The 23,438-nt window shown below is 28.3% G+C and overlaps 2 protein-coding genes across 2 annotated transcripts; both read left to right on the top strand.

The window, feature by feature from the left end:
- Positions 1-4,545: 4,545 nt before the first annotated feature.
- LOC129313096 (fatty acyl-CoA reductase 2, chloroplastic-like) lies at positions 4,546-12,262 on the top strand. Its single transcript, XM_054955977.1, has 9 exons — positions 4,546-5,028; positions 5,369-5,472; positions 5,580-5,779; positions 7,813-7,913; positions 8,009-8,192; positions 9,065-9,226; positions 9,806-9,887; positions 10,336-10,748; positions 11,140-12,262. The coding sequence occupies exons 1-9, from the start codon at positions 4,608-4,610 to the stop codon at positions 11,288-11,290; spliced, it is 1,818 nt and encodes a 605-aa protein (XP_054811952.1). The 5' UTR covers positions 4,546-4,607; the 3' UTR covers positions 11,291-12,262.
- On the top strand, positions 11,761-12,207 carry LOC129314138 (uncharacterized). Its single transcript, XM_054957510.1, has 2 exons — positions 11,761-11,778; positions 11,887-12,207. The coding sequence occupies exons 1-2, from the start codon at positions 11,761-11,763 to the stop codon at positions 12,205-12,207; spliced, it is 339 nt and encodes a 112-aa protein (XP_054813485.1).
- Positions 12,263-23,438: the final 11,176 nt, after the last annotated feature.

Genomic DNA, 23,438 nt, shown 5'->3' with positions numbered 1-23,438 from the left:
TATATGTTATCTACAGTTTATCAAATTAATTTTTTTTAAAAAATATATTTTAACATAAATTTTATTATAATAATTAATTTATTTTAAATTGATTTTTACTAAATGAACTTTTAAAAATTAATTTTTAACTAATAGAAAACCAAATGGGCAGGGATGAATCCAGAAGTAGATACTCGTGGGGGCAAGAATTAAAAAATAAGAGAGGTGAGGAGGCTAAAAAATCTGATTTTTCTTTTTTTCAAAGTAAGAAATATACAAATTACTATAACAAATTATGAAAGTCACTGATTAGTCACTGCAAACGGGCACTACATCCGCTAGTATTATTAAAAAAGGAGGATTTGTGTCTATATTTAATGTTCGACAGTACTTTAAACAGAGTTGTCTTTAATGAAAGGACATCTATAAGCTATAAAAAAAACTATTCATGTTATAATAATTTATAATTTTTTTAATTTTTGAATATGAAAAACTTTATGATAAGTTTTTTCGACATTCTGTTCAAAAGAAGATTATTTGATAAATTTTAACACATTATCTAATTAGGAAAAAATTTACTTCAATATAAAAAAATTTATTTATATTAAGCAAAAGTCATAAGTCGCAATAATAATAATAATGATAATAATAATAAAGCGATCTATTGTCAACTGAAATACGGGCAAGGAATTTTAGTAATTTTAGTAATGATAATAATAAAAGAAAAAAGAGTTTATGAGCCTTATCTTTATTAGTTCAATTAATAAAAGTCGAGCTTGTAAAGATGACCAATTTTATAATAAACGGGATATTGGGCCTGGGCCCATAAGCACCAAACCGTCCTATTTGCCAGCTTTATGGAAATTGACACCGCAAGATGGGGCAGCTATGGCTTGTCTAAAATGGAATGATGTGCTTAATTGGAAATGCTGATTCCGTCTCATTCTCATGTTTCAATATCAGTGGTCTTTTTAGGAATGTCATTCGCAGTCAATGCGTTTTTGAGTTATGACACTGTGCCCTACTGGCCATGCAATTATGAATTATTTTTAAAGAAATGTCATTGTTGCTAGTCACCATGTGATGGCACTTAATTAATAAAGATATCCTGATAAATTAAAGTCGATGGTCTCATATATTAGAGAAATGTGACTGAGAAGATTAATTAGAAGGTTTCTTGATTTGAATTACTCCCACTGTTTTATACTCCATCCGATCTTATATGTGACTCACTTCTAATTCTCTTATTAAAATCGAAGAGTTTTAGTTAATTAAATTATTGATGTTATTTGAAAAAAATTCTCAATTTAGCTTTGCTAAATGTATTATTCTTAAAAATATTTTTTTCTTTTACATATAATCTTTTACTCTACTCATAGAAAATTGAAAAGTGTAAAATTGAAAAAAAAATTAATTAAAGATGTACATTTTTATGTAAAGTGGCTTGTGAAAAGGACCATCAATTCTTTTGGGAAGAGACTTATATATAAGAATATGGAGGGGAATAATATAAGTCCTTCTTATGAAAAATTTTTCATTTTATTTTATATATATTTTAAAAAATTTAAGCATCATTTATTAACATTTTTATCATAGTATGCCCTTATTTATTTCAGCAATTGTGTTTCAAAAACACTGTTATATTTTATTGATAAATGAAAAAAATTTGTGATGAAATTTTTTTTCTGTGACTTATAAATATGATTAAAAAATTTCTTTTTTTACCCTATAAGTAGGAGTAGAGAGAATATTCTATATTTTTTAATTTATGTAAAGACTAGAATGACTTAATAATGGTTAACATGCACATACATTTTGTTACTATTACTTCTCATGATAACTTGTTAAAATTATGATGATTGTATAAGGAATGAGTAAAAGACAAAAAGACAAGCAAAATATTAAACCAATATTATTAAAAGTGCAATGGACAAAGCATCAGAAAGCAGATAAGATTGATAGGGTAGAAATATAGAAATGTTAGCATAGCTATTTTTGTTCATACAATGTATATTAGAGAATTATGTACACATCAACATATTTAATTTAACGATATCGGTGATGAAAATGAAACTTAAGGGATTGGAAACAATAAAAAAAATAAAAACTAAAAACTAATACAAAAAGATGCTAAAAATATATGGAGAAACAAATACACACACACACTTCCTTCATTCAAAATATAAGATATTTTTTGAGGGGTTGAATGTTCAAAAATATAAAAAATTTTTAGTCTTTCTAGATGTAATCATTATTTTTTTAAAAGTGCCTTTATTGATGAATGATTTTATATTTATTGTAGGATATTTAATAGGAGTAAATATAAAAAGATAAGATTAATTTGATAGTAGATAACTATTTTATTGAGGAATAAAATTTGATTAAAAATATTTTATATTTTTAAACGAAAGAAGTATATATCTTCTATCTTAAAATATACAAAGAGTATTTATCCATACTATTACTTGGAGTTTGGGGACCCAACTTTAGAAAGACTTGGATTTGATAAGTGGTTAAAGTACTTCCTCCTGTCTCTATTACATGGTATTTTCTAAAAAAAAATTAGTCTTTAATATAGTCATGGGGAGAGTTGTTTATTATTCTTTTCGTTAAAAAAATATAAGGTATTTTTTGAGGAGTTAAATGTTAAAAAATATAAAATATTTTTATTTTTTGAGATGTAATTATTATCTTTTTTTCTAAAAATGCGCCTATTAATAAATAAATTTATATTTATTGTAGGATGTTTTATATAGATAAATATAAAAATATAGGGTTAATTTGAAAGTAAGTAACTATTTATTGAAGGGTAAATTTGATTAAAAATGTCATATATTTTTAAACGGAGGAAGTATTATTTTTTTAATTTTATTCTTGTTGTAAATTTAATTGTATGGCTCATTGTATCTATGAAGCCCTCTCTTTATATTTTTAATAAGAATAAAGTTAAAAAAATTTTAATTTTAAAGATACATATTTGATGAATTAATTATTACTATTCTTTAATTTTAACAAAATATTTGAAAGTGCTAGTAAACTTTGCGGAGTTTAAATAAGATTGTCCAAAAATGAAAATTTTGTCTTCTAGTGATCGCGATATAATCATCCAAGGGACTGGAGCACCCCCAACCACAACCTAAACTTACTCAGAAGCCTTTAAAGCCAAACCGACATTGCCAATTAACCAAAATTGACGCAACTAATTCTTTTTATTTAATTGACTCCGTTAAATCGATGAAAATAAATTAAAAATATTAAAAACTAATTTTGGATATATATTTTCTCTCTCTCAACCTGTCAGTTTTAATTTGAGTTCTAATCTTAAGTGTCATGTCGCTTTGTCTTCTTTGATTTTGATGAAGAGAGATTATATTGCATTGGAGATGTAAAAAAAAAAAAAATATATATATATATATATATAATGATATTTTAAATATATAATAAATATATTAATAACCAATTTATTAATGTTTCATCATTTTTTCAATAACTCCTTCTCAATGGTGTCATCGTCATAGCTTTAGGTAGTTGTTGGCGCTGTCACCGTCTGTCGTTTATCCAATTTTTAATACAAGTTACGTTCCAGCCAATAACAACCATCACTCCATCCTTCAACGGTATTGAAGTTATAACCATAAATGGGGTAATATTTCTTGTTGCCCTTGCTACAAGATGCCTTCTCAAAAATTCTTTGATTCTACATTGGATGAGTTATTAATTATGTTTTCAATATTATTTATATTCAAACAAATTAATTATCATAGAAAATGTTTTTCTTAATTGTTATAAAAATACTCATGTATTTAATATTTGATATTTGACGCGATAAAGATTTGTAAGGCTTCAAATAATCATTATTCTGGCCAAAAGAGTTATCATATCGGACTATAATATTAGTATATTCTCTCTGTTATTTTTTAAGGAATTGAATGTTAAAAAATGTAAGATATTTTTAATTTTTTAATATATAATCATTACTTTTTTTTAAAGTACTACTAATGAATAATATTATATTTATTGTAGGGTGTTTAATAAGAGAAAATATAAAAAGATAGGGTTAGTTTAAAAATAAATAATTATTTTATTAAGAATAAGATTCAATTAAAAATATATTAAATTTTTGAACGGAGAAAGTAGAAAAATTTTTAAATCAATAAATATCATGATCATGATATTAATAAACTTAAATCAAAATAAATGTTATTACAGCACATTATAATAAGAGTAAAAAAATGATATCAAAATAACAATACTCAAGTTTATAAGTTATTATTTTTTATTATATATTAATTATTAAATTTAATTTCGGACTTTTCATATAAAATTAAATCGATTCATATTTATATAACCTAACATTTTTGTCATGCCAATTTTGGAAGTTTAATTTATTCTTAAGTTTTCGGTGGAAACAGAAGTTAGAACACGTCGATTTTCTCTTCCCGATTCAAGCTAGCATTTCCAATAAATTTATTAATTGTTAATTACTCTCTCTCTCTCTCTCTCTCTCTCACAGAGTGTATATATACGCACGCGCCCATGCGCATATACGAATACGAGCCATGCAGTGAACCTACTGAAAGAAACCCAAAGAATTTCGATATTCCTGCAACAAATACGCTAACTAAGCGATGAATGCTTACTTAATGATGTCCCTCTTCTCACCTTCTTCACCTCAAAACTCTTCATCATATAACAGTCCCCCATTGATTCTTCAATCATTGTTCCCATATGATCATCGTTCTCGCAACAGTCCAATTAACTTCCAATTTCAAAGGAACATTCAGATTGAAAGGTCCAAGAAAAAGAAGAACTGTGGAGTTGTTTGTAGCCAGAATATCACCGAAAGCTATGGCGGAAACCTCAGTACTAGTGTTCTTGAGAAGCCAAGGGAGAGCCTTCTTCAAGGCAACCTGATCAGCAGCAGCACAACGACGTCGTTCATTAACATGCCTTTAGAAATCAGACCCCTTGAAGGTGCTATTGGGATCGTCAACTTTTTTGAAGGCAAGAACTTCCTCATCACTGGTGCAACAGGGTTTGTGGCCAAAGGTAATACTGTTTCACTTTCGTTTCCTTGCATGAAAAATTTCCAGCAAAATCAGGTGCGTCTGTTTAAAACAATTATGTGTTAAGAATATTTTTGTCTTGATGAATGACTCATAATAATTTTCTTATCTATTATCACCACCTGAAGCTGTTACTATATATATATATGTGTGTGTGTGAATAATTAATACCAAAATGTGTCTGTTCGCTATGTATTAGGTTCATATCTTATATATGATTTCTTTATTGGCACAAAACACCTCTCAAAGTAGCATCATAGATATCCTCCGTTCGGTTATTATTTTAGATAGAAACTGATTAACACAGAGAAGCATTTATGCAGTTTTTGTGGAGAAGATCTTGAGGATGGTTCCAGAAACAGGAAAGATTTTTGTGTTGATCAAGGCAAAAGACAAGGAAGCAGCCATGGACAGACTCAAAGCTGAAGTGAGTTTTTCCGTTTTAATTAACTTTCCTGACATATATAACCACACAATCACTTGCAGGTACTAACATATATATTGTGGTGATGGATCATTATGAGTGATGAACAGATAATAGAATGTGAACTGTTCAAGATTATCAAACAAGGTCATGGAGAAAGATACGAGGAGTTCATGATGAGCAAGCTGATCCCAGTGGTTGGAACAGTATGTGAACCTGATCTGGGGATGGATTCTCACACTGCTACTGATATTGCCAAGCAAGTTCATGTGGTTGTCAACTCTGCAGCCACTACCTCCTTCGATGAGAGGTTAGTCAAAATTTAGTTTATTGAATCTGAGAGTATTTGATTAAATGAACACTCACAATTTTATCACATAATAAATGAAACAATGTATTTTGCTTGAGTGGTTTTTATACTTTGGCGCTAAATGCTTCCAATTTTTCCCTACATTTTGCTACAGGCTATACGTTTGTATTTCCCTACATTCATGTTGTCGTTTATGAATTAAAATAAAACACATCTATCATTACTTGTTTTAATTTTCCACGACTCAAATTCAGGAAATTAACTTTAGAGAGTGAACTTTAGAGGATTTTGATTCTCGTTTTACATATGGGATATAACATAATAGTAATACTGAGACGATGAAACTTGCAGAGCTTTTAAGGTCAAAAACTCCTCTTTCCATTTTTTTTTTGTAAACTTTAAAAGATGTTTAACTTCATTAGGATGTGAATTATATCCATGTGAAGTTTAAAACATAACACTACTGAGATAATAAGCATATATAATCAAAGCTCTCCTTTGCACTCATATTTTATTTCTTTTTCCATTGTTAAGTAGGGGTCTCCAGGCACTTCTTAAATTTTATGTTATAAAGATGATAACAAATATATTTATTATGAGTTATGAATAATATAAATTATATATTAAATTTTATACCAATATATATTAATATATAAGGACTATGTTCAGATTTCTTAATTTAGCACACCATGTCATTGTAGAAACCGCATCCCATGATGAACATGGGATACTCGTCAATAATAATCTGATCCAAATGATTCAGATTGATTTTGGATGTTTAAATTAATTTTTATTTTTATTTAAATAAAATAATCTTATAATTGTCATTTTTAAAAAAATAAAATTATTTATTTTTTAAACAAATCAACCATTTATAGTATAAATCATTTAAATTAAATTTGAATATTTAAATCTCATTATAATAAAAATCGTGCAATGCTCATCACGGATCCGTGATGAGGACTTGTCAATGTCAATATCGTAAAAAGCCTTGAACATAAAGAAAGGATATTCAATTAATAATGTGCTATGATATTGTCTGAACATTAATTCTGCTAGGTAGCACTGTATCACCTAACCCTTAACAAAAAGGGCAAATAGAACTTTAGATTAAATAAGGAAAATAATAATATTTTGAAATTTTCGTTTCATTAATAACTTTAGGAAGAAAAGCCGTTTAACAAATACTCTACCATTTCAAAATATAAGTTGCTTTTAATAATAATCCACATACTAATAAATTTTTTATTTCTATAAAATATATATACCCTTAGTTTCAATTTATGATAAGTAAAAAAAAGTTATAAATTCACAGATATAAGAATTTATATTAATAAAAAAACTAAATTACTTATATTTTAAATCAAGATTAACCTGAAGAAAATGCTTATATGTTAGACTAAAGGGAATATATCCAAGGTTTCAGTTTGAGATTCCAAAAGTTAAGTGGAGCTAGATCCTGAATTTCTAAGATTTCCAACTTGACTTTTCATGTTTCTATCCCATATATGATGATTATGGAAATTTTTGTCAATTAACATTTCAAGTGCTAATCAAGAATTAAAATCATTATTCTTATTTGATATAAAATGCAATTTTCCTAAAAAAAAATGAAACCTTATGTTTTCTCATTACAAACTACAAAACTACCAAAAAAAAATAATATTCGCAAAAGTTGTGAGTAATATGATTTGAGTTGTCATCCCAAAAGAAATACTCTATATACGGAACACACTATTTTTTATTTATTCATTTTTATTCTATATCAAAAACTAATCTTTTTAATTTGTTGAGCGAAAGTCACTGCAACTATTAAATAGTTCAGGTTCAAACCATGTTGTAATCTTTTAGGAGAATGACATTTGAGGACCATCTAAAAACATTTATAGTTAAAGATCAGATCCTTAATTTTTTTTTTCTTGGTACAAAAGATCCTGAAATTTTATTGAGAGAGGAGTCAGGACAATTCATAACTCCAACTCTTCTCATCATGTTTCGTGTTAAATTGTTTCTTTATATTAATTCATTGTCAGGTACGATGTGGCTCTAAACACAAATACCAAAGGACCTTTTCGTCTTCTAAACTTTGCCAAGAAATGCAAGAATCTCCGTCTCTTCCTTCATATATCAACAGGTATATATATGAGTGCTAGAACCTAATACATTGTATTCGATATATATAAATAAGCAGTGGACTTTATATTGTGAGTGTGCGTATGTGACATTCAGCTTATGTTGGTGATGGAGAAAGACAAGGGATAATATTGGAGAAGCCACTGTACATCGGACAAGGAAGAGCTAGGGCAATCACAGAACATGATATAAATTTTGAGATAAACTTGGCATCAGAAATTGTCAATGCAGTCAAACAGAATCAAGCTACTCAGATGATGAAAGAGCTGGGAATTGAGAGGTACGAACGTAGGATGTTTCAGTTCTTTCACTTTTTTAAATATTCATATTATATATGGATAATTTCTTGTACAGTTTGCTTCGGGTATCTTTTCCTCTCAAGTTAAATTTTTTTATTATTGATTTGATCCCTTAGATTTGATTTGGTTATTGATTTGGTTCTTATCATTTGAAGAAGAGGTAACATTGGCCTGTAAAATTTGCTGATATGAATAACAAAATATTGACTTGCAGTCATATAGATTAATGAAAAGAAGTGTAATTATATCTAAGCAATAAGGAAAAGAAGAAAACTGCCTCAGAAATTGAAAAACATAAAAAAAAAATGCAGCTTAAGAGACTAGATTGATAAAAATTAAATTAATTTGAGAACCACCATAATTTGTTTTCATTCAGCTACCTTTGCATGCCAATTCATTAACATACTTTACACATCAAATCAATTTGAGGACTGATTTGTGTTTCAAAACCTAAAGGATTAATATGATAACTTAATACTAGGTTGATAAAATAAAAAAAAATGTTTTTAGATCCAATTTCTTCTCATTTAGCCACCTACATATGCCAATTAATCGACATAATTTACATATTGGATTAATTTTTTGACCAATTTGTATTTCAAAGTCAAAAGGATTAACATGATAGCTTTAGAAAACATGAGAGATTATATTGATAAAAATTAAACTTGAGAGATTAATTGAGACAAATTTAAATGTCTAAAAGTTTTATTATCCCTTTTAAAAACTTTTTCCCAACACATATACACGCTTTATATAAACTTGAAATCAAAATTGAAGATCAGGTTATATATATTTGGGTCATGATTGAGTGTTTAATTTGTTAAAAGTAATGTAAGATATGTATGATGAATAGGGCGAATATGTATGGATGGGCAGACACGTACTCATTCACAAAGGCGATGGGAGAGATGTTAATAAACAGCTTCAGAGATGACATCCCAATGGTCATACTTCGTCCTTCTGTCATTGAAAGCTCTTATACTCAACCTTTCCCTGGCTGGATTCAAGGATACAGGTGCTATCCTATCATCCCATTATTTTAATTTTTCATTATGTATGCTTTCATCATAATTCATTCTAATTACATCCAATATATGAATTATACATTTCATAAAAATTAACCTTTGGTTTTTGTCTCTTAGTTCTATAGTGGGTCCTTTTAGTCTTTTACTTTAATATCGTTAGTCTTATTAACTATGTCAGTGTTTCAATTTTAAATGGTGATGTGAAGCGTTTTCACAAAAATACTGAGATATTAAGTTTAATTTTTAAATGTTATCTGCATCTTAGTAAACTTTGAAGTTGTTTAATGTAACAGTAAATTTAGCAAACTTTCAATAATCGTGTTACTTTTCACGTCGAAATTAGTCATGTTATTATTATTTTTATAGAGTTTTGACAAAAAAAAAAAATACTGCAAGGAGTTCATTGAAAATTTATCAAACCGTATCACAGCTGAATTCACAATTTAATTTCAAGTGAAACCACATGAATAAACTGTAACTGGTCGAAAATATTTTTTTAAAGCTTTAATTTGCATTTAATTTATTTGCTATTTTTTCAATACATAATTCTCCTTTTCATTATAAAACAGGGTTCTTGATCCACTTATTATTAATTTTGGGAAGGGTCAGCTCCCAGGGTTTCTTGGAGACCCTAAAGCGGTTATAGATGTGGTAAGACCTCATTGGCAAACAATAAAGGTTTAGGTTAACTTTCCATTTCATACTTTACTCCTACTAAATATTAGAAAAAATTAATATGCAAGTCTTTATAGTTTTTCTCAATTTTAAATTAGGTTCTTGTAATTTTTTTTAATCAAGCTCTTATAATTTTATACATATGCAGAATTTTCTTAAAAAATAATAAATTTTATTATTCATTAATAATTTTAACTTTTAGGGATTATCATATCTAATAGATCAGACAATAAAGCCTTGATAAAAACAAAGTATATCACAAGACCTAATTTAAAATTAAGAAAAACTATAAGGATCTATGGATTAATTTTTCCCAAGTATTGAATATATACTCTAAATACTGTACTTTTTTTCACCAACATTTAATCAAAGTAAAAGAGGAAACTTGTGATAAAAATTTAATATCATGAATATATGCATGCAGATTCCAGTGGATATGGTTGCAAATGCCACAATGGCAGCAATTGCAAAACATGGTGCCGCTGCAACACCAGAGTTAAGTGTGTACCACATTGGTTCTTCTGTGGCAAACCCTATTTCATTTGGTGATGTTTTTGATTATGCTCGTCGCCATTTCAATTCTTTTCCATTATTGGAAAAGTCCTCAAATGGGAATAATCAAAACATCAAAATTCAAAAGATGAACTTCTTCAACTCTTTGGATGACTTCTCGTCTTACATTTCGATGGAGATGGCAAAGCAAACTGGATTGTTGGATGCAACAAAGCTTGAACCTCATCATCTTCATCAAACCCTCCAAAAGAAGTCCGCAAAGAAGGCACAGCTTTTTACTCACTTGGCTAAGCTCTATAAGCCATACATGTTTTATAAAGCATGGTAAGCAAATTAAACTCTCTCAGTTAAAACTAAAAAAATACATTTTTAATCCTTTAACTTTATATAAGGTTTTATGTTAGTCCTTTAATTTTATAAAGTATCTTTTTAATCTTTTAATTCTAACATTGTTAGTTTTATCAATAAAAAATTCTCACATTAAACTTTTAAATATTGACAACATTTTTAAATGTTGACATATTAGTTAAGCTCAATTTTTTTAAAAAATAAAAATGGCTGGTACAAAAAAATAACCATATGAAAGTTGAAGCTAATGGTATTAGCTCGAACTAAAAGATTGAAAAGATACATTATAGTATTAACAAAACAATATTATCACTATATGTTTGTAGAATTAAGCATGGAGTGTTGTGATGGTTGGATTTTTGGCTAGGTTTGACAATGGCAATACACAGAGGTTATATGGAGAAATGTCTGGTGAAGAGATGAAGAGCTTTGGATTTGATGTGGGAAGCATAAATTGGGAGCAATACATATCCAACATTCACATCCCAGGCGTGAGAAAACACATTTTCAAGTGTTGAATTCTTGAAGCGAAGGTCTCAGTAATAGTGATTTCATCAGTATATATATGTGTGAGAGAGAGAGAGATATATATATATATATATATAAAATTTGATCATATTATAAAATTTAGTTATGCATATTCTGGTGTTCTGCAATTGTTAGTGTATGATGATGCAGAAGAAATTAAAAGGGGAGTCTCCTTCCGTGGTTGTAAACTTGTAATCAACATCTTACCAGTATGAAATGTTATTATTAAGAATTCCTCTTAATAATAACCTTGTATTGAAATTTTTATTATCTAAAATATTACAATTAAATTTTTTTATAAAATTAGGAATTATACATGCTATGTTTTTAACTATAAAAACGCGCGCCCTCTGTCCAAAATAAAGAACAGAAGAGAGCCAGTCCAGAGGCTAGATGGACTAGACTAGACCAGAGGAGGATTGGGTGAAGCTTAGTGTTGATGGGGCTGTGAAGGGTGGGGATGGAGTTGCTGGCTGTGGTGGTTTAGTCAGAGATCATAGTGGCAACTGGATTAAGGGTTTTGCCCGGAGATTAGGAAGATGTAGCAGTGATGATGCTGAAATGAGGGGAATTCTCGCTGGTTTAGGAATTACTACAGAATTTACCATATAGAAGGGTGATTTTGGAGACTGATTCGGTTTCTGCTGTGAGATGCATGGAGGCATTGCTGATAAATGGAGAAAGGAGAAGTAGGGTTATGACCCGTATTAGCAATATACTGGATAATGGATGGGAAATCAAACTTCAACACATTTTTAGAGAAGGAAACGCTCGTGCAGACTGGATCGCTAAGTGGAGCTGCCTACAATCCAATTCTTTGTATGTTCTAGATGATCCACCTGATGGTTTCGGAGTTTATCTGTTTAGGGATATATTGGGCATGTCATGCCCAAGACTTGTTGACTAATTTTGTTTTTGTTTTGGGCTTTGTGCCCCCCTCTTAGTATCAAAAAAAAAAAAAAAAACGCGCGCCCTCTGGTTTTTTCCCTTGAAATTATGCAAATCTTGCATATGTTTTCAAAGTACACACAAATTAATGACGACTCTTGACATAAGAAAGGAGATCTGAGTAATTAATTAAGTTACTTTTTTATGGGAGGTTTTGTTCAATGCCTGTAAATCAATCAATTATACACGTTGTGCTCTAAATAAATACCATAACGTAAATTTTAAAAAAAATATGATTCAACAACTTTAAAACATTTAAAAAGCAGTCTTTCACTAAAACCTCAAAGAGCCATATATAATTAAGTTAACCTCAAAGCCTTGGAGTGGGTGAGTTTCAGATGACCTATATATTCGCCTTCATCTATAAATGATAACGTTTCTTTTGGCCAGAAGTTTATTTTTATATTTAGTTAGAGGAAATTAACAAAGCTAAAAACCAGCCAAGAGAAGGATACTCATTTTAGATAATGTTTACTTTTTTAGTCCTACTTATAAGTTACTTCTATCATGTTTCAGGAAAACCATAAAAAATCTTAAATCTTATTAATTTTATATAAAAATTTAACAAGTTTTTAACTCTCAATAAATACCCCCTCCAATCTTATTTGCAAGATGTTTTTAACCAAATCAAGTGGATTAAAAAATTTGGTTAAAATTAGTTAAGAGTCTTATTTTTTATAGAAATCCTAAATTATCCTTAATTAAAATTATTAACTTTCAAGTTTGAATCCTAAGCATATAGTTGTGTTAAATACTTGTTGGGAGAGTTTTGCCATTAATATAATCCTATTTGGCTCAGTCCATGAATAATGGGTAATTGTATTAAAAAAATTATGAAGTTTTGTAAGGGTCCTTATATTAAGGACTAAGCAAAGTTTGTAGGTGTTTTATAGTGTCCAAAGATATATCATCATCCAAATATACGCAACTAATTTCGTTGGTTGAATGAAGGCAACAATTCAAGTTGAAAATTCAACTATGTTAAAATGCTTGTCTTCATCCAAACCTCTCTATTCTTATCGAAAGTCGTCAAGATACTTGTTCTTTGGCTTAAATTTGTCATAGAAAAGTCATAACTTGTAAATGAAAAGTGAAACAGAAATAGAATATATGCAAATGGCCTGCTGTGAGTAAAGTGATTGTTGGCTTCAAATTTTATTGGTGGATTTTGTTTCTTTTCTACTTCTGATCTAAATTGTTTGATTCAAATGAAAAATATTTCAGATTCATATTTTACAAGTGGATCCTTTTTTTTTTCCCGAGTTTTTCTCCATTATAATTTTCGATTATTCAAATCAATTACTGTGCATATAATTTAATATTCTTACATTTTCTTATAAAATAATACACATTTAACTAATCCAAAGAAACAAATTACAAGTGAGAGAAAGTGTTCGGCCTGAAATTAAAATAGGCTAAGCATGATTATTTTATTTTATTTTGTTAAGAAAAAAGTGGTCCAAAATCCAAATAGTTTTATGTAAAGCCGCTATAAGTTCCAAGCCAAGTATAATGATTAACGTATAGTACTTAAAAAAAAAAAAACACGAGGGAGGGACGAATTAGAGACAACATCATGCAAAACACTTGACAGTTTGAGGGCGTGGAAGGCATTTTCAAGAAGGGAATGTATGCAAAACATTTGCTTATATTCTACTATTTTTGTTTCACTTTTGATATATTTTATTTTATAAAAAACATACGTCTTCAAAAATATAAAATATTTTTAATTGAATCTCATTTTCTAATAAAGTAATTACTTACTTTTCAACTAGTCATCTCTTTTTAGATTTACCTTTATTAAACACCTTACAATAAATATAAAGTCACTATTAATAAAGGTATTTTTGAAAAAAAAAGTAATGATTATATTTTAAAAGACTAAAAATGCCTTAATTTTTAAACGTCTAACTCCTTAAAAAATATCTTATATTTTTGAACGGATGGAGTATTTGTATTGGAACCTTTGACCCAGTAAAAGCAATTCAGAATATTTTGGATCTTTGGTGCAATTTTTTTTATTATAGGGCCCTTATGTGCAATTCTCCCAAAATTCTTTCCGACTTATCAAAAAAAAATATTTGTATAAAAAATTATAGAAAATCGTATTGTTCATAAACCAAGTCATTACCGTGTAAAGGCATGGCGCTTTACCTTTCTTCAGTGTTTTAGTTAGAACTTAAAAAAAATAAAAAATCAAAGAATCTCCGAGTAAATGCCAGGTGATAGCTTTGCTATGAATAATAATATTGATCATATTAGACCCTAACATTAGATGCCAATAATCTTAGACAAAAGTAAGCCTCATGGACCACACGGTTTTTTATTACTTATTAATCTATTGCCATTCATTTTCAATATTGTTTGTATTTAACACTGCAAAACAAACTTCATGAGAGCAAGACTTAATCAATCAGTCTTTGGAATATATTTAAGCCTTTAAACTCTTTCACATAATTTCAAAGATTTGACCCATCCCACACGTTATATATATGCAACATTATCAAGAAGAACAGGACATGCATGCAATTGATGATGTCGAAAATGGATTAAAAAAAGTCCTTTAAGTGCTAATTCCGCTTTTTCATGAATAAAATTAAATGGCCTTATATATATATATATAATCCAGCTTGACATATATATTTGACCTATATATATATATAAGATTTATAGCAAATTGTATGACTCCCAAACAAATAAATATTATTTAATTTTTTGTGTTCAATACAATACACAAAGTGATAGCTTTGTTGAAGGATACACTTTATTACATACTTTTCTTTCCCTCCTTATTGTTTGTAACTATCAAATGGGACCAAAGATTTTGATCTCTTGTTTTATAGCAGCCTTTTCTACTATATGTATACTGCTGTAAAAGAAAATTCATGAGAGCCACTAATTGAAGTTAACATTAACGCATCAACATATAAGTTTTTTGGAATATATATATATATATATATTAGATGACTTCAAAGACTTTACCCATTCCACACATTTTAGTTAACGTAACATCATCAAAAACATATGTATTATTCATGATTTAGAAAAATTTATGTCAAATATTATCTCAAAATATTATAACCAATTTTTAATGTTATATCAATCATTTTAATTCAATCGATAGATACATTGATTCAAAATTGATTTGCACACACATATATATATATATATATATATATGATGACACATTATTTAAATTAATGAAATGATATGTTTAAGTTCTTACATTAGTGCCAAAAACAATTTTTGCGATAGTTGAGAAGTTATTTTTGTAACACAGGTCAGAATGTATTAGAACTAAATGTGTAAAAATAATAAAAAAATAGAAAAAATTGATCTTTTAGTTCTTCAACTTTTAATTCACTTGTAACTCAATCCCTCAACTATGACTTGCCTATGACTCAGTTCCTCAACTTTTGAATCACATACAAATTAGTCCTTGAACTTTTGTTTATTTTTTTTTTTCATATTAGCTTATATCTCATATCAATGAGCTAGAAGAGGATATTTTAGAATAATATATGAGCATTTTTTTATTCCTTTTATTTGATAAGAAATTTAAAAAAAATAAAAAATAAGGATCGAATTATAGGTAAATCAAAAGTTGAGGGATTGAGTCGCAAAGAGTTATAGTTGAGAGACTGAGTTACAATTAAGTTAAAAGTTGAAGGATTAAAAGATTAATTTTTTTAAAAAAAATATTTCACGACAGTTGGTAAAGAAATTGTCACAAAAAATGATCATTTAATATTTACGATGACAATTGAACCTCAAAACTAATGTCATAATTATTAATTACATCAATAGTTTCAAGAGGCCACTGTCGCCGTAATTGGCAATTATAGCTACAGTTCACTTGCTTAATGTCGCCGTGATTGGGTATTTACAAAAAAATAAAAAATAAAATAAACAATTTTTTAGCAATATTAACGCTTGATTTAAAAATTAAAATTTTCATTTAAATAAAAATATAATTTAAACACATAAATTCTAAACAATACACTAAAATTTAATTGAAACTGACATGCATAAATCATTTAATTAAAAAAAATTATATAATATTATTTAATATTAAGGGAGATTGACAAGGAAGCAAAGTAAATAGCAAAAGTCAATATCAAACAAGAACATACAACCCATCTATCCACCCCAAGCAATGATCCATTTGCAAAATATTTTGGTACCACTCAGTCTTGCATGCAAGTCTTCTTCTATGAAGGATTGATTTTGCATACAATGCCCAATGAGTGCCCCTCCTCTTGCACATAGTTAAGGCAAGATTTCACCTCTTAAAGAGCAAAGCAATGGATATCAAATCATGCTAAACATTCTTCAACTAAATTATTGACTAAAATTGCATCAACATTACCGATATATACTTCAATTATCATAATCGAACACTGTAAATTCTTCAACTAAATTCTTGACTAAAATTGCATTAACATAACCGATATATACTTCAGTCATGTTTAGGGACTGTTGTCACAACATATTTTTGTTTGTAATTTTTTAAATAATAATAATCATAATAAATATAAAATATCATTATATTAAACAGTAATAATAAATATTAAATTAAAATTTAATAATGCATATTAGAAATAAAAATTTAAGAATGCATAATAAATTATACTAAAATTAAAATACAATAAATGTTATTATACAAATAAGATATTAAAAAATAATTTATAATATTAATTCATAAGAAAAATATAATAATTTATTTGTATATTATAAAATTAAAGATAAAATAAAAAGCCAATGTATTATCGCGATAGTTGGAATTGTCGCTGTAATAGCATCCCTTTTACAAAATATTTATTACTTCGCCGTTGAATATATTATTATCACAGTTCTTTGTAGAACTGTTACAAAAATAGTGTCATTAAAATAGTATTTTGCACTAATGTTATAATTTAAAGTAACTATTTGGTACATGTGATAGAATTTGAATTAAAATTATTTCAAAATTGAATTGATAGATGTGCCAAGTCATGTTTATATTATTAAAATATAGATGTTGAGATTAAAATGGAGAATTATTTGCAATGGATAAAAGCAAGGGGAGCTATGCTTTCTCATTTGCTAGAGTTCGAGAATACATTTCAATCTTCTAACTCTATTACATGACTTTAATGACTCCATCCCATTCCACACACGTTGTAGTTAACACCATAAAAAACAGGACGTGTATCATTCATGATGTAGAAAAATTGATATCAACCGATAAAATGTTGGTCACACAGTCTTGAGTTCAAATACAGCTTTCAACATGAGAACCTAGCTCATTGGTAATAATTAATTTGCAAGTACTTCTGTAAATGCTTTTTGATTTTGGCAAGGCATGTTCTAACCTTAATAAGAATGACTTATGAGTAAAAGTGATAAAAGTGTTTACTTTCCTTATTCGAGAAAAAATAAGTCCTATTTCATTTTAAGAAAAATCAATTTCTTATTTAATAAATCCTCATTCTATTTTAACAAGAATTAATTCCTTATTTAATCAACTCATACAGGGTTGTTTTCATCATTTCAACTTTAATCTTATTTTCATATCAAACCTCATGGCATGTAGTGCTAATTCAAATTTTATTGATTTTTATATGTGAATAATATATTTCAACGACCTTTGTATACAATTTTCCCTATTAAAATATCAAACGAGTAAAAATAAAAGGGCCTTTAAAAACAGAAACTGTAAACCCATTGAAAAAGTTTGGCGTAAAAAAAAAAAAAGAAAGGTAACTAAAGAAAGCCCAAACTGAAAATAGAGACTAAAAGGACAACAAAACAGAAAGCAAAGAAAGAAAAAAAAAGAAAAAAGAAAATCCTAATTCTCCTGGTAATATGTTCATTTTTTTTTAATTCTGGCGAGGCATGTTCTACATTCCTTGCAAGCCTCCCAATTAGCTCTAATGCCTCTTGGGCATGGAATGGCATTCTTATTGGCAGAAAACTTGTTGAAAAAGATCTCTGCTTGAAGGTTGGAGTATATGGCCTTTCTATTAATGTTTGGAAGGAAATGTGAATTCCAAACAGCACTGACTTGATGACTTTAATGAATTTTAATTGGGATGTTAGTTTTTGCAGACATATTCAAATCATCATGTTGTGAGACTAACACATAGAGTTTGGTTGAAGGATATATACTGCCATTTCAAACTCTGGATTTCTCAGCGATGAGTAATTTACTAGCCTGTAAAAGAGGCCTTCAAATGGCTACAGGTTGTGCTGAATGTGCGATAAAAAATAAAAAATATAGAAATTCATATTTTTTATAAACCAAGTCATTTCAAATTTTGTTATCCAGCCACATGATTTGGAGTAAACATGCTCCTTTTGGGACATCACACAGCATGAAAAATGAATTGTTGGATTCATAGCTTTTAGATAGTATATTTTCATGTGTGGATTTTATTATATATATATATATATTGATAAAATAAAATTAAAGCAATCACTAATCCATAATGTAAAAATATAAATATTTCTGGATTAAATTATGCAAATATAATAAAAATAAAAAAACCAAAGAATCTCTGAGTAAATGTGGGGCGATAGCTTTGCTATGAATAGTATAATATTGATCATATTTAGATCCTAACATTATATGCCAATAGTCTTTAGAGGAAAGTAAGCCTGGTGGACCACAAGGTTTTTATTACTCTATCACCATTCATTTTCAATATTGTTTGTATTTGACACTGCCAAACAAACTACATGAGAGCCCGACTTAATTAGTCTTTGAAATATAAACAAACTTCATGAGAGCATGGCTAATTAGTCTTTGGAATATATTCAAGTCTTCCAACTTTATCACATATAACTTCCAATACTTCACCCATTCCACACGTTATATGTAACATTATCAAGAAGACCAGGACATACATACGATTGATGATGTTGAAAATGGGTCAAGAAAAGTCTTTTAAGTGCTAATTCAGCTTTTCCACGAATAAATTAAATGGCTATATGTATAATCCAGATTGATACATATATTTGATATATATATTTATATATATAAGATTACATCTCACTAAAAAAATGTAGGATTAGTAATAAAAAATTTCATCACTAAACAGGTTAGAGATAGCATAAGTTATTGGTAAAATCATTGTTACTAATTCATTAACTATGAAATTTCAAATTCCATAGTGATGGAATTGGTGACAAAAATTTTTCATCACTAAATAATAAATTATGTATAAATGTATATACTATAAATCATATAATAAAATTTAAAACAATTTGTGATGGAATTAGTAAAAGAATTATGATGAAAAGATTTGCAAAATTATGTCGCAAAATTACAATAAAATATCATGAAAATTAATGACGAACATTTTTGTCAGTAAATTCTATTCTAAATTATTTCTAATAGTTTATTGACAAAAAAGTGATAAAATTTTTAGTGATGGAACATTTTGTTACTAAATTTTATCATAAATTTGCGACGAAATTAGTGACAAAAATTTATTCTGTGGCTAATTTATTGGTTTTTTTTAAGCGAAAATAGCAAATTATATATGACTCCCAAACAAATAAATATTAGTTCATTTTTCATATTCGATACAATATACACAAACTGATCTCTTTCTTAAATAAATATACATTTTATTGCATACTTTTCTTTCCCTCCTCATCAGTTGTAACTGTTGAATGTGACCAAAGATTTTGATGTCTTGTTTTATAGCATAAGCAACCTATTCTACAATATGCATATCGCGGAAACTTCATCAGAGTAATGACTAATCAAAGCTCGCATATATATAAAAGTTTTTGGAATACATTTCAATCTTCTAACTCTAGACTCTAGTGACTCCATCCCATTCCATGCGTTGTAGGTAACAATCAAGAATAGGACATATATTATTCATGATGTAGAAAAATTGATATCAACTAATAAAGGTTAATTCAATTAATAAGATTTGGTTCATAACTTACAAAGTTGTCGTGAGTGTAAATTTCAATGCCAGTTGTGTGAATATTATTGGTGGGTAATCTGTAAGTATTTTTATAAACATTTTTTGAGCCTAAAAGTATGTTTTGGAGATCTTGAAACCTAACTTACCTAAATTTTTGTTTATTAAAGAAGGAGGAAAATTGATATTGAATTGATAGATGTACCAAGTCATCTTTGTATCATTAAAATCCAAATGTCATTGAGAATTAAATGGAGAATTGATTGTCATGGGTAAATGCAAATGGGCTTTTGTTTTCTTCTCTCACTCATCAGTATTAAATAAAATTTCAAAGTTCACAATTAAAATTTCAATCCACAAGTGAACTTAAGGCTTGAAAATATATTATCAAAATATATGGTTGATTTCATCTATACTTAAAAATGATCAAAATATATTTTTTTCAACAAATTTAAAAGAATCATCAAGATTAGAACACTCTTTATGTCCTGTTGTTTTCTCCAAAAATTTGAGATTCAATACTTTTTGAATATTATATAACAAAATCTTTGACAATCGTTTTATTGAATTGAACAATTATTACCATGTCATGTGATATACTCATTGAATGACTAGATTTAAATCAACCAATGAATCTAAATCCTTCCCAACACCAAAGCAGACAACGCTTTTGCTTTGTAGAGCCAATGAAACTTTATGACCCATCTGGCCAATAGTTAGATTTTGCCCCAGAAAAAATTCTAGTGTGGACTCGGTGCAACACATCATTCATGTTCTATCCAAGAGAAATATAACATGTTTTATCCAATATCTTTTCTCTCTCTTTTTTATCATCAATGACATAATCAATTTATATTTACAATCATTTGACATAACATGTTTTTATTAAAAAGAGCATGCATGACGAGTGGTGCACCAATTCTACACAAGAATTTCTCCTTAACCTAGACACATGCATGGTTGAAATCAACAATGTGTCAGTATGAAAATATTATCAAGAATTCCATCTAAGTTAGCAATATTGAATTTTTTTATCTAAAATATTTCAATTTAATAATTATACGAAAAATCTACACCATCCTAATTTGCAGTTAGAGACAACTCAATCAGGAATCATGCATGCTTTTCTTTTCTTTTCTTTTCTTTTGTTTTTTTAAAATTGGCAGAAGCATTCCCATAACAAATATTGAAGTATACAAAACATTGGCAGAAACGTTTATTTTCTAATCACTGTACTTCTTCCAGTTTCCTTCGCCCTCTTTTTTTGTTTGTTTGTTTGTTTGTTTTGAAGGTCATCGTTTTAGATCTGATCCGTTTAATCTTCATAAAATTGTAAAGATGGTTGGAATAAAAATGGTTTTCTTAAACAGATCTGTTGTATTTCTTGCTGTACCTGGTTTTGTTATTTACTCTTCTTTGCAAATGCCGCGATGGCGGGAATGGGATTCGATAATAAATAAAATTTTCATCTCACTTCCATGAGCTACTTTTATTTCCATTTATACTTTCACTTCTATTTTCACTCTCGCTTCCACCGAAAACACTTTCCTGTACCAAACGGGACAAAAGAGATTGATGTTTCACTTTACCTTTTTTAAAGCCATCAATTAATTATTAATACATTATATTGTGGTCTAGATTCTATAATAGTTTATAACTTATTTATCATTGCTTCCTCATTTGTAATTGTGACTTTTTTATTTACAATTATTTAAATAATTAACATTTTGAACATAATTTTTAATTTTTTAAATATAATTATTATTGAATAGAATTTTTGGGATTACTTTTATTCTCATTTTCACTTTTATACTTATGTGTCTGTTTATTTAAATTTAAAATGTATAACGTATGTTTTTTCATTTAAAAATATAAGGTATTTTTAATCAAATTATACCTCCCAATAAGTTAGTTAATTTTCTTTAAATTAATATCATCTTTTTATATTTACCTTTATTTAATAGGATGTCTCACTTAAAGATAAACTACTGAGTGGTTTATTTTGTATGGGTATTTTTTTAAAAAAAAACTCATTAATTACATACTGAGAAACTAAAAATACATTATATTGTTTAACATCTATCTTTAAAAAATATATTATATTTTTGAACAAAGGGAGTATCATATAGGCAGCAGGTTTCCCAAAAAAAAAAAAGGAAAAAAGCTTTCAAAGGGCACATGACTTTGACTAGAGCTAGTAATACAGGGCCAGGCTCTACTTTGGTTGGGTTTATTTGGACTAGCTCCAAACAAGCCCTAATTTCTCGAAAGCCTGGTCAAGCTCGAGTTGAATCCCTTCAAGCTTCGAGTCTATTTCGACTAGCTTGAATAGTAAATTACAACCACCATTTTTTTTTTGTGATTTCAATGTTGATTTTTCACATTATGCATCAAAATACTGATTTTCAATACATCAACAAGCAAGTCCAAGTTCAAGTCCAAAATAACCATCCAACAGACAAGTTCAACGTCCAAAATAACCATCCAACGCACACAAGTTCAAAGTCCAAAATAACGATCCAACAAAATAACAAGCTACCATCTCATTCAACATATATAATAAAAGTTAAAAGAACAATCAACAAAATGAAAGTTGACCCAAGTCCAAGTCTTGTGGCTCTTCCTAACCATCATTACCCTCCAAAACTACAACATTTTCACTCTCAATAGTAGACGAATCCATATTTGGAGTTAGTTCAAGTGATTTCTCCTCTCCCTCTCCCTCTTCTCCCTCAATCCTCTATTCAATATCTGCAACAAGACAACAAAGGATAAACTTATAAAATATAATTTAATGAAATCAGGTCTACTTAATATTGCTCATGATAAGTTTAAATTTATAATAAAATATTAGGTTAAGGGTCACTTTTTTCCTTAAACTTTTCTCTTCGGGTTTGTAGGTACCTTGAATTCTTACCTTTGCATCTGCAAGTACCTTGAACTCAAGGGCAAAAGTGACTCTTAACCCAATATTTTATTACAAAAAATAAAAAAAATGGTGGGACACATCTTCTACCAAAAAATGGATGTTATGGTGTATTAATGGTGGAGTGATGAGACAACACATTTCAAACGTTCAAGGGTAGAAATGACCAAATGTCAAGTTTAGGGTACTCGCAGACCTTAAGGAAAAGTTTAAGGGCAAAATTGACTCTCAACTCTTTCTCTAAAAAAAATGTTTGGATGAATTGAGTCTAGCCAACATGTTACATATAAATCACCCGCACGATTATAGTCTAGGCTAGTTTATGTCACTTGTAGAGGGCTT

Source organism: Prosopis cineraria, unplaced genomic scaffold (assembly GCF_029017545.1).
Source record: "Prosopis cineraria cultivar Desert tree isolate PC_DT_omini unplaced genomic scaffold, ASM2901754v1 PC6, whole genome shotgun sequence".
In the NCBI taxonomy this organism is placed as follows: Eukaryota; Viridiplantae; Streptophyta; class Magnoliopsida; order Fabales; family Fabaceae; genus Prosopis; species Prosopis cineraria.
The sequence above is the reverse complement of the archived record's forward strand: the minus strand, read 5'-3'. Positions and strand labels throughout refer to the sequence as shown.

What these genes read in the sequence shown, in the direction of transcription:
- LOC129313096 (XM_054955977.1), top strand. Translation starts at nt 4,608, where the DNA reads ATGAATGCTTACTTAATGATGTCCCTCTTCTCACCTTCTTCACCTCAA. An exon ending in ACTACCTCCTTCGATGAGAG is followed by an intron (nt 5,780 to 7,812) that starts GTTAGTCAAAAT and finishes ATTCATTGTCAG; the next exon opens with GTACGATGTGGCTCTAAACA. An exon ending in AAAGAGCTGGGAATTGAGAG is followed by an intron (nt 8,193 to 9,064) that starts GTACGAACGTAG and finishes TATGATGAATAG; the next exon opens with GGCGAATATGTATGGATGGG.